This window comes from Magnolia sinica, chromosome 13, assembly GCF_029962835.1.
Source record: "Magnolia sinica isolate HGM2019 chromosome 13, MsV1, whole genome shotgun sequence".
In the NCBI taxonomy this organism is placed as follows: domain Eukaryota; kingdom Viridiplantae; phylum Streptophyta; class Magnoliopsida; order Magnoliales; family Magnoliaceae; genus Magnolia; species Magnolia sinica.
Genome location: NC_080585.1, coordinates 4,368,974 through 4,381,963, shown reverse-complemented (window position 1 = coordinate 4,381,963; position 12,990 = coordinate 4,368,974). Strand labels below are relative to the sequence as shown.

The window sequence follows — 12,990 nt, the reverse complement described above, 5'->3', positions numbered from 1 at the left end:
TTAAAAACAATATGTATTGCGCACATGGGATACGACGCTTGTACACTCTAAACCAAACGTTGTAAACGTTACATCAAACCTTATAATACGATATAATCCGGCCTTATACGCGAATCCAAATAGGCCCTAACAAGGCACACATGTTCTACTAATTCAAACAAATGGATTTGAGTGCCCATGTAGGGTATTGATGTATGATGTGCCACAGATGCATTATTGGCATGGTTGGACTAAAAGATGCTAAAAAAAAAGTGTAAGTAATCCGTTAGAACCGGAAATATTCCTACATAGGGCATGATGTAATTTGGTATAAGTCACGTTCGGTTCAAAGAAATTCATTACATATATGGAAAAATTGTTATTCGAAGTTTTGATTATCATCACAAAATACACAACCTATTAATCTTTATGTAATGATGATTCTAGGGTCAATCGACATGCATAGCAAGTCGCGCACTTCCATTTCATACGAAAACTCACGCTTCCGATTCAAAATTGTAAGATTTTAGAAAAAAATTATTATTTTTTGTAATTTCTATTTTGTCATATCTCCTTATTTTTAGAGTTTTATGATTTCATTTCTTTTAAAAATTGCTTGTAATCATGCTAGAAATCCTGAGGTAAGATTTATGTATACTTTCTATTTTTAGCAAATTAAGCTTTAAATGAGGTTTACTATTTTGGGTAACTTTTAAATTAGGGTTAGAAGTTTATAAATTTGGGTAATTTTTGAATTAGGATTTTAAGTCAATTTTTAAAGACAAATGCCATCTACAACTTTGTTAAATAAACAAGATGTACAAATATATACTTCGGGCAAGCTCCACAAAAAAAACTACAAGGCCTCACCTAGCATATCACCCACACATTCCTTACACCTAACCTAAAAGAATTAGCCTAGAACATACACCTGCAACCCTCATAAGAAGATGAATAATCCGGAGCCCCCACCATGATAACCTCCGCCATGGAGGTCACCAATAGATTTCACCTTCCTAATGACACCTACCCTGATGTTATCCAGGGTAATAAGACCTCTAATAGAGCTCGGGGTCTAGGCAGCAAAAGTATCGCCTATTAGGCCAATTGTCACTCCCCAACCTCGCTAGAGCATTTGCCACCATATTACCTTTCCTAAGGGGTGTGAGAAACCCTGTAGTTGATGGAACTCCCTTAAGTGTTGGATAAAACCTAAATGATGCCACATATTCCAAGGAGTATTAGCTCAGGGGTTGGATATTGCCTCTGCAATGATATAAGAGACAGTTTCCACTGTGATATTTAATAAAGCCAAATCACTACATATCTCCAAGCCATCTAGAAAGGCTTGGGTCACCACCACCATGTTGGACATCCGATCATATGAGTCATATATACAAGTGATGTAATAAAAAAGTTTTATATTATTATTCAATAAAATATTCAAAATTTCTCTCCTATTTTCTTATGCACTCAAGAACTTTCATTATGTCAAGTGTGTGTGTGTTATTAGACTGTATAATATGGGAGCTGTGGATCGGGTGAAATGCGGCCCATTTTGAGGGTTGTAACATGTCTGTTTCAGGCATCATCTTCAAGGTTCTCCGATGGCTGTGTGAGATCAGCTCCCTGATCCAAGCTCCAGATAGCAACTCCATGGCAGAGAACATGATCATTTAGATTATTAGACTTCCTCCCCCTTCCATATCATCCCCGCCTCCAGGCCCACTATTGTTAGATGGGCGAAACCCCCGGATCTTTGGTTGAAGCTTAACACTGATGGTTCCTCAAGAGGAAACCCAGGTGAGAGTGGTGGAGGAGGAGTTTGCCGGGACAATCTTGGCTGGCTCGTTTTTGCTTTTCACAGATATTACGGAACTTCTTCCAACACTTGTGCGGAAGCTAGGGCCATTCTGGATGGCCTCAATATTTGCTCTAACCTGGGCCTTGTGAATATCATTCTTGAAACCGAATCTAAAGTCATTGCGAATGAGTTGAGGGACTCAGGTTCGTCCAACCTTTAGAACATCTGGAACATTTTGGGGAAGATTAGAGTTAAGGCCAGGAGCCTCAATCTGGAGGTTAGGCACACCTTTAGAGAGGGGAATGCAGTAGCCGATGCGCTAGCGAGGTTGGCTAGCGAGCTAGGGTTGCCCAAACAGAATTTTCTTTCTTCGGTCTCAGCTTTCGAGGTCAGTCAGAGGAGCTTTAGTTTTAGATAATGCAGGGTTGGGAGCTCTCAGACGCCAGTGATGGAAGCGGTGTTTTCTTTTATGTATAGCCTTTTTCTTGTGGAGTTTTAGCTTTTCTTGTAGGTTAGCCTTTAACCTCTTGTCCAGATTAGATTGTGGTATATGATAGATGCGGCTGCCTCTCTTTTTGTTGGGCCCACTTGAAGTTTGTAAATTTTCTGATCTATGAAATATATTACATTTCCTGAAAAAGAAAAGAAAAGAAAAGTGTGTGTGTTAGAGAAAGTTGCAGATGTGATGGCTTTTTTCAATTGATCGTGTACCATTTATATGTAAGCCATATATTGAAAGGTTAACACTGTCCTATTAATGATCATTTTGAGCCATTATGCATAGTAGAAAATTAGTACAAATACATTGTTTGGATTACCTGCGGCCATGTGCTATAAGCATTAAAATTTGGCTATTTGGTTCATTGTGTTTGGTACTTTAATATGCTAGGTGCATAGCATATAGTTATCAAAGTAGTGCTTTTTTACCACCACTTTCCTCCTATGTTAATTACCTACTATTAAATAGTTGGATACCCAGGTGGAATCTGGCTATACCAAAAGAGGTTTACTACAAGAGAACCACATGAATGATGCTAAAATATGATGGACTCTAGTGATTGGATCATAGCATTTTTTTAATGATATAAGCTGTTTATTCAGTGGGCGCGTCTTTAGATGAGATATATCCAAAAGAATGCTTGCATTGAATGTTTCAACCTAGTGATTGTACAAAAGTTATATTGATGTGTGGTTCAATATCAAAGGCAGAGTAAAATTATCGAAGTGAGAGCTTTTGTTTGTTAGCTTTCCACCATACATGCCGCTCCACGTATGAGCAATTTGGATCACTAGAAAACTGACCCAAAATTCTAGAGTCTCCCCATCTCATTATTTCGACACCCTCACTTTGACGGGGTTCATTTTAAACAGGCCTCGTGTAGCCATGTGAAGGAAGTAACATGCATGAGATCCGGACTGTCCGTCATATGTGCTGCCTCACATTACCACTAGAGCCAAAAAATCAGGCTCATCCAAACCTTGATGGACCGCACCGTAGGGAACAATAGGAATGCATATACCTGTCAGTAGGACTACGTGGGCTCCCAACTTGCGGTAAAGGAAAAAGGGATAAATTAATAAATAAATTTGACAATTTACATTGAGTGCAAATAAGGGCCCACTCCGTGGATGGACAGGCCTGATGCTTGGGCTGATCAAAGGGAAGTGAAGCAGATTGGCTGGTGTACTGCGTACCAGCAATATGGCTGGTGGGTTGATGTCACCAAGTTGGGTGGGTCCCATCACGAGGTTCGTGTTATATTCCAACTGTCCTTTCATTTGGCAGCTCTTCCTAATGATTGAGCAGAAAAATAAGACAGATCCAAAGATCAAGTGGACCACACTGCAAAAAGCTATGTGGGATTCAATGTCTACCATTGAAACCCTTTTGGGGATCACATAAGTTTTGGATCTGTATGATATTTGTTTTTCCTCTTCATGCAAGTCCGTGTGACATTATGAACAGATTGGATGAAAAATAAATGCTATGGTGGGCCCTACGAATATTTTAATGGTGATAATCATTATCCCACTGCTATTTCTGGTGTGGTCTACTTAAGATTTGGATATAAATCATTTTTGGTATGAAGCTCTAAAATGATCTCACAAAATGGATAAACGGTGTGGATATAATAAATACATCATTCTGGGCCCTTGTAACTTTAACCTCAACGCTCGACCTCGCACATGTACCCATACTAGCCATATTGCTAGAGCCAATCCGCTTCCCAAGGAACTCCACGTCAGAGGTCCAAAAGAAAAAGGATTGGATGGTACAATGCTCACGGGAGCTTACTTTTATAATTGAAGTCTCTCTCACCTATAATTTGAACAAGTTTACTGCATATCATCCACCACACCGTCCTCTGTACAAGTGTCATACATGTAAATTAATCTAACTGTAATTCATGAGCTGCACGGAGGATACATCATATCTAGAAAATCATTCTCATCTCGTGACCATAACCATTCAGTTGGAGACCATCAAATGGACAGGTTCAGATTGAACGGTCAATATCAGATGGTCAGGATAGTCCACTGAGTGCGTCTTTGAACTATTCTCCAGGACCCATGAAAAACCCCATTCATTGCCGCAGCAACAATGGATTGTTCCCATCCACAAAAAACCAAACCCTATAAACAAACTCTCAACCGTTTTACAACAATCCCTCTAAAAAATCCTATAAATGCCCTTCCAATCCCACCTTCCCTCCTCAGGTTTGCTGAAGAAGAAGAAGAAGAAGGAAAAAGGACTGAGTAATCACAACCGTTCAAATTCTTCCGGCAGCTTTTGGGTGATCTTTCTCTCACTCCCACTCTCCATCATGGATATGAGAAAGATCTCCTGCGCCATCATCATCGCTGCTACCTCAGCGAGTGCAGTCCTTGCTGCCGAGGAGGGCTTGGGCCCAGCGCCTGGGCCCGCCATGCACAGTGGGTCTGCTGCGGTCACACCTGCCCTCGGGCTGGTGGGGGCCTCGATCTTGTCCTTTTTCGCCTTTTACTTGCAGTAGGCCTCACGGGAAAAAGAAGAAAGAAGACTCTCAAGGGAGATAAGAAGAGAAAGGAATGCTGGTTGGATTTTTCTTTCTTTCTTTCTTTCTTTTTGGTTACATTGGTCAGCATCATCGACTGTTGGATCAGATTTGTATCCGTTCGTTTTTGTGAAGAAAGAAAATGCAATAAAGAAGCATTTTTCTATACAACTTATGTGTTTTGATAATGAGGCTACATCTTGCATGGGAACTTCACATGTAACCCGGACAATGTACCAGTAACGTTTGTAGGGCAATCAAGCCATTCATACCATGAATATCATGTGGCAAAGAAACCAGGCTGGCATGGAGCTAAGGTACCTTGCAAGTCCACATGCAATTTAGGTGATCATTCTATAATTATTGACCAGCCAATTAATCCTGCTATAATGTAGCTCACAACGAATCAGACCCGTTGCTCGAATGCTCCAAACCTTTCGAGAAACCGGTTGGGATGAATTTAGAGTCGTCATTGGGATACCACTACCACCATGGAATGGGAACATGGCAGCTATTTCCAGTGGACATTCCTAAGACCCGCCTTGCCAATACATAAGAAGAAAACCTTGGAGAAAACAATGTCCGTCTGATCTGTGTTTGAAAGGTCGGGAACCCATTTTCGCTATTTCTTGGAATTGTGTCACTAGGAGGTGATAAGAGGATCGGTGGGATGCAAATGGACGGTCCGGGTCGTACCGTAGATGCACGGTGGTGGCCCACAAGAATCCAACCGCGGCTCTATTGCACGCCAGGGGAAACAGAGTTTCCTGTTTCGAAGAAGAGACTCGGTCAAACCGAGTTTGACCGGTTTGAGCGGTCCGGTGTGGCGCGGGAGTGCACCGCACAGTGCACTCTCACCTTATATGTGGGGTCCAATTTAACGTATATGAGAAATCTACGCCGTCCATCCGTTTTATCTCCACATTTAAGGTGTTGAGACGAAAAATGAATCACATCCATCTATCAGGCGGGCCTCAAACTAGGGATATGGGGGCCTGTTTGTCCCTTGGGCCACTTACATAGGGATCCAATGGATAAAATTTGACTTGTACGGTTAATTTATGGTCTTCAGATCATATACGAAATTTTGAGCTGAATGGATGGTGAGAACCCTGTGATCTTGCGTTCTGGACGTCTTTCAGGCCACTTGAGGTTCAGTTTCTTGATTTTCTTAGATCTCTGGCATGTAAATTCATTGATCTTGGTCCCCTGGGGTCTATCCCTTGCCTTGGTGAATTCTGAGTATTAAATACTTGTTTTTAATACCCTGTTTCAATCTAGGCTCATAAATGCACCTTGCATCATAAACACAATCAAAATAGGTCATTAAACAGCATCATGTTCATAAAATCAGGTAATAACTGGGGTCTAGTATGCAATATTTGACCCTCAACACAACCCTCAACCAGCATCTTGCTAGTCCCGAGCAAAGTATGCGAAAAATAAGTTGAGACTTACAGGACGATTTTTGTAAACTTGAGTGATTTATGAAAAACAATCCAGATCCTAGAATTCTAAGATTCATGAATGTTGGGCATTACTATCTCCTGGACTCGAGCGCACGGTAAATTCCATAGTCAAGTTCAAAGTATTAATCCATTAATTAGAAAAAATGCTAAACATTGAGTTCCATGGGTGTATAGTGTAGTCTCGACTTACCATCGTTAAGAGATCCAATTGTCAATTTTCATGATAACATTGATGATCCAAAGAGCATTCAGGACAACCAAAACCTAAACCAGAACTTGCCTTATAGTTGTTCTCTTCATTCTTTCAACTTTTGATTTTTCTATTGAGGGGGAGGGGAATCGAATCCACACCTATAGGGAGCAAACCTATGGTGAAGATCGATCGTACACCTAACCCTTTCCTGATTACAACTTTTTTTTTTCTTTCTATATTTTTCTTATTGAACATGATGGACAAATTTTCTAGGTTAGTTCCTTCCATGCTTAATGATTACCAAGTTACAATTCAATATCGAACTAAAACCTTAATGTGTAAGCGAGATGTGTCTTGTGAACTTATAACTCAATCAATGTTTAAAACTTTTAATCATGGATTAACAATTTGAACTTAACTGTGAAAGCTAACAAATAACTGAATCCATGAGTCATAAATTACCAACATCACTTATCCTTGTAATTCTAAATCCAAGATGACTGTCAAAATCACTTTGAATTCACAAGAAATTCTAGAAAAAATTTTGAAAAAATTTCACAAATTTCTGCTCAAGACCAAGAAAACACTGATTAGGAAACCTAATCTCCCACCCCAACCTAAAATCTACATTGTCATCAATGTAAAAAATATGTGAGCATACAATGCACATGGGACAACGAAAGTAAATAAAACATGATGGAAAGATAGTACCTGAATGAAGGAATCGAGAGAGATTTTTCCATAGAGATCTCATCTTGAGAGCGGGTCAGTATGAGAGTGAAACACGAAAGTCAACTATCCTAAAACAACGTATCAAGCAAACTAAGCTAACGGCATAAAACCGTCTATCTTAGAACAACATAAAGCAAACTATCCTAGTCCTATGAAAGCGATAAATCTACTTATACTTCCATCAGACTAGGAGATCAATTCTGGTAAACAGGATCAGTTAGAGGCATAGACATGTCTTCTGAATCAAATTTCTCGACAAATGATTTTAATCGATGTCTATTTACTTTAAACTCCTTGCCATTGTTGGGATCTCTTATCTCGACGACCCCATGAGGATAAGTGGTGACAACAATGTAAGGGTCGGTCCAACGAGATTGAAGCTTACCCGAAAAGAGATGTAGTCGAGAGTTATATAAAAGGACTTTCTGACCTTGCGTGAATGATTTTCACAGAATATGTTGATCACGAAACGCCTTCATCCTGTCCCTATAAATTCTCAAGTTCTCTTATGCGTTATTCCGAATTTCTTCAAGTTCATTCAATTGAAGTTTGCGTAGCGAGCCAGCGTTGTCCAGATTGAAATTCAAATTTTTGATTGCCCAGTACGCTTTATGTTCCAACTCCACAGGCAAGTGACAAGCCTTCCCATAGACAAGTCTAAAGGGAGACGTTCCAATAGGGGTTTTAAAAGCAGTATGGTACGCCCATAAGGCATCGGTCAATCGGGTTGACCAATCCTTACGATCAGGGTTAACCGTTTTCTCCAGGATATGTTTGATCTCTCTATTGAAAATTTCAGCTTGTCCACTTGTCTGTGGATGGTATGGGATGCTCACTTTATGAGAGATACCGTATTTCTTCATTAATCTCTCGAATGGTCTATTACAAAAGTGTGAGCCCACATCACTAATGATGGCTTGAGGCGTTCCGAACCGAGAAAGGATGTTCTCTTTTAAGAATTTAATGACTGTGTGATGGTCATTATTGCGGCACGGAATCGCTTCGACCCATTTAGTGACATAGTCTACCACGAGCAAAATATACAAATTTCCAAAGGATTGGGGGAATGGTCCCATGAAATCAATGCCCCAGCAATCAAATGCTTCTATGATAAGGATGTGATTCAAAGGCATCATATTTCGACGAGACAATACTCTCAATTTTTAACAATACTCATAAGCCTTGCAAAACTTATGAGTGTCCCTGAACATAGTAGGCTAATAAAAGCCACACTGCAGAATCTTGGCCGTGGTCTTTTTAGCAGAAAAGTGACCACCACAGGTTTGTGAGTGACAAAAGGAGATGATACTCTGATGCTCATCGTCTGACACACATCTCCTTAGGTTTTGGTCTGGATAATATTTAAACAAATATGGATCGTCCTAGAAAAAGTTGCGCACCTTGGTAAAGAATTTCTTCTTATCTTGTACAGTCCAATGTGTCGGTATGTAACCTGTGGCAAGATACTTAGTAATATCAGCGAATCAAGGTGAATGGGAGACTCTGAACAGTTGTTCATCAGGGAACATGTCATTGATATGGGTCGCCTCAAGGGAATCAGAGGTATTAAGGCGAGAAAGGTGATCGGCCACTACGTTCTCTACTTCCTTTTTATCTTTAATTTCTAAATCAAATTCTTAGAGTAGAAGGATCCATCTTATTAGGTGAGATTTAAAATCATTCTTAGAAAGAAGATACCTGAGTGCCGCATGATCTGTGTAGATAATGATCTTGAATTCGATCGGGTAAGACTTAAATTTGTCCAAGGCGAATACTACGGCTAAGAGTTCCTTTTCCGTAGTAGAGTAGTTCACTTGGGCAGGATTTAAAGTCATACTCGCGTAATAAATGACGTAAGGCCTCTTATCTTTTCTTTGACCTAGAACCGCTCCAAGAGCATAATCAGAAGCGTCGCACATAAGCTCAAAAGGAAGGCTCCAATCGGGTGGTTGCATGATAGGTGCAGTGGTTAACATGCCCTTAAACTTGGTAAAAGCTTCCTGACATTGCTCAGTCCACTCGTATGGTGCATCTTTTTAAAGTAGATTATATAAAAGATGAGAGAGGAGACTAAAGTCCTTTATGAATCATCTGTAAAACCCTGCGTGTCCTAAGAAAGATCGCATGTCTCTGATGTTCTTGGGTGGAGGTAGGTTAGAGATAAGATTAATTTTTACCTTATCTACCTCGATTCCCTTGTACGAGATGATATGCCCAAGGACAATTCCCTTTTGAACCATGAAATGACACTTCTCCCAATTAAGTACTAGATTCTTTTCTTCACATCTTTTCAGCATACATTTAAGACTCTTCAAGCACTCGTTGAAAGATGAACCGAAAACAGAGAAATCGTCCATGAAGACCTCTAGATATTTTCCCATCATGTCAGAAAAGATACTCATCATACATCACTGAAAGGTGGCATGGGCATTACATAACCCAAATGACATTCTTTTGTAGGCAAAGGTGTCGTAGGGACATGTAAATGTGGTCTTTTCTTGGTCCTCAGGGGCGATTTTAATCTGATTGTATCCCGAATACCCGTCAAGAAAACAATAATAGGAATGACCAGCTAGCCTTTCTAAGATTTGATAAATGAAGGGCAAAAGAAAGTGGTCCTTCCTCGTGAAGGTATTCAGCTTCCTGTAGTCAATGCACATTCTCCAACCAGTAGTAATTCTGGTTGGTACGAGTTCATTATTGGCATTGACTACGATGGTGATTCCAGACTTCTTAGGAACCACCTGAGTTGGACTTACCCATTGACTATCAGATATAGGGTATATGATACCTACATCCAATAGTTTCAGAACCTCGACCTTAACCACTTCTTTCATATTAGGATTGAGTCTACGTTGTGATTGCCATGAGGTTTTCACATTATCCTCAAGATATATGCAGTGAGTACAAATCGAGGGGTCGATTCCCTTGAGGTCCGCTATCATCCATCTCAAGGCTCCCTTATGCTTAATGAGAGTAGCTATGAGCATACTCTCCTGTTCTTCCTCCAGGTGGGCAGAGATCACCACCGGGTATGTCTCATCTTAACCTAAATAGACATATTTCAAATCAGAGGGCAAAGGTTTTAGGTTAAGCTTCGGTGGCTTGAGGTTAGACGGTAGAGACACTACATCGGTTTGGGGCAATTCTTCAAATTGTGACCTCCATTGGTTAACTTCAAGTACCGGCGCAGTATTAAGCAAGGCACACGTCTCCCTAATCATGTCATTATCCGAGTCATGGGAGTGGGCCAGGCACGTCACTAGAGGGTCAGAGGATAAGGTCAAAGGCGTTCTATCTTCCACGAAAGAATCAATCAGGTTAATGTCGTGGAAATCGTCATCATCCTCAGAATTTCTGCCGTTATTGAAAAAGATATTTGACTCTAATGTCATATTCCCAAAAGACATGCTCATAACTCCATTTCTGTAATTGATAATTGCGTTTAAAGTTGTAAAGAATGGGCGACCAAGAATGATGAGAATCTTTTTTTTAAAAAAAAAAAATTAAAAAAACCTCTTTGCTTTACTTCATATAAAAAAGGGTTGATTACAAAGCTGTACTTCGGGATGCCCAAGGGTCTCAAAAGTGACATTGGGCAGTCTATCCTGAGGAAAAAAAACCAACTATACATGAACACCCCTTCTTATGGCACCGATGCCAAAAGAGTCTAAAGTTACCCTACCTCTAACCCCCTGGGGAAGATCCTGTAAGGACGTGTAAAAACAACTGATTTGAGACCTACCCCCCTCCTTGGCCAGGCCATCGGCCGGGCCGTTGGCCTCTCTGAAAATATGAGACAGCTGAAAAGATTTGAGGCTAAGGATGTTATGGATGTGGCCAATCCAGTACTGCCATTTCCAACCTCCATTATAAGACCCATTAACAAGCTCCACCACCAGCTTGGAATCCGATTCGATCATCACTTGCCGAAGACCGAGATGGGCACAACAAGTAAGGCCCTCGAGAAGAGCCGAAAATTCTGGGAAATTATTGGTTCCATCCCCGTAACCATTTGAAAATGCAAAAAATCATGCTGCCGTCCGATCTTCTACAAATGCCGCCACCACCAGATGGACCTGGGTTACCCCGGGCCGCCCCATCAGCGTTAAGTTTAACCCAGGGGTTAACTGGTCTACCCCATGTAACGATAGAGGGCCGCAAGTTAGGGGGGCGAGATTCTAGAATGCCAAGGCAATTTAGAAGGAGCCTATTGGGCCATGATTTGGGAATGGATTGAGGCTTACCTTTGAAAGCCCAACTAAGCCACTACTTGATCCGAGCAAGGACTACCCCAATCACACTTTGAAAATCATCAAATCTCGTGCAATTTCTAGCTTTCCATATTTCTCACAAAAGAAAAATTGGTATTAGTCCCATGATCTAAAAGGTGGACTCCCGCTGATTAAGGCCGCCCCACCACTGGCTCAACCTGGCGAGAATGGGCTAATCTGAAGTGCCCAAAAAATCCAATAGGCCCTGAAAGTGGTTCCAGATGGAGATAATAAGCTGGCTAGAAGAGAAAACATTGTCCAACGACTCCAGGGAGGGGCGTTTACCAGTGAAAGCACAACAAATGTAAGCAGAGGCAAGGTTAACCCCCTTCTGTTGCACACGAGAGTCGACCGGGACAGCTCCTGCCAAAAGGCGCCAAATAAAAACTGAAATTTTTGGGGGAACCTGCTGATGCCAAACCCACCTGGACCAACGCCTGATTTCTGTTCTATTCCTGACCATCTCCCAAGCAGATTTGATAGAGAATTTGCCCGAGGAGGTGAAGGGCCAAATGCACTGGTCATCAGAGTCCGAGGTACAAAAGCGTCCCTGGAAAATGTGGTGGATGACCTCTTGAGGGAGGAGACTGAAGAATGAAGAAGGAGGCAAGGGGCCCTGAGGACCGATGACATCTCTCACCCTTTGATCAGAGAGGGCCATCGGGACAACCAAAGAAGCCGAATTGCGAAGCGGGCCAAGGCTGGTCCAGTCATCATCCCAGAGCATACAATCTCCTCTACCCACCAGCCAACGCACTTTGGCTTTGAGGAGCAGGAGATAGGAGTGGATCTTCTTAAAAATTAAAGATGCTACAGCAAGACGCCTGCCGATATCCTGTTGGAAGTTACTGGACAGCAGGTCTCCATACTTGGCATGCATGAAAGACGACCAAAGGCTGGTTCTGGGACCGAAGACAATGTTCCAGGCCATCTTGAGTCTCAACACAGCCATCATGTTGCTAGCCTCCTAATGCCCATCCTGCCTTTCTCCGAGGGAGCTGCAATAACCTTCCATTTCGTCCAATGCAATTTCTCCTTACTGTCGAACCATCCCCAAAAGAAATTGGCGAAGCATTTTTCCATCTCGGCCAAGGATTGAGCAGGGATAATCGTTGCTGCCATCGTATGCACTGGGATACTACCCAACACATGTTTAATCAAAGTAACCCGGCTTGCTTGTGAAAGGATCCTGACATTCCACCCATTAACACGCGACGCCAACTTATCAATCAACGGTTTGAAGGCAGCCTTAGTAACCCGGCCACTGATAATTGGCACCCCTAAATAAGCAGCACCCAGGCTCGCTTTCTTCATTTTTTTTGAAGGTGGTATCTGGGTTTTTCTTCTTCTTATTCTTTTTTCAAAACAATGTCCGCAAATGGGTACTAAAAATGTCTCTTCCCAAGGCTTTCACAAGTATTGTTCAAATATGGCAGCAACCGCTGAAGGCAGGAAGGAGATCAAGTGAAACATTCTGCGACAAATATCCTTGTTCTGCATCTTC

General features: G+C 41.5%; 1 protein-coding gene across 1 annotated transcript; it reads left to right on the top strand.

Annotated features, from left to right (window-relative positions):
• Positions 1-4,525: 4,525 nt before the first annotated feature.
• Positions 4,526-4,853, top strand: LOC131222591 (arabinogalactan protein 23-like). The gene has a single exon (XM_058217727.1). It carries the CDS (start codon positions 4,609-4,611, stop codon positions 4,795-4,797), a length of 189 nt encoding a protein of 62 aa, XP_058073710.1. The 5' UTR covers positions 4,526-4,608; the 3' UTR covers positions 4,798-4,853.
• Positions 4,854-12,990: the final 8,137 nt, after the last annotated feature.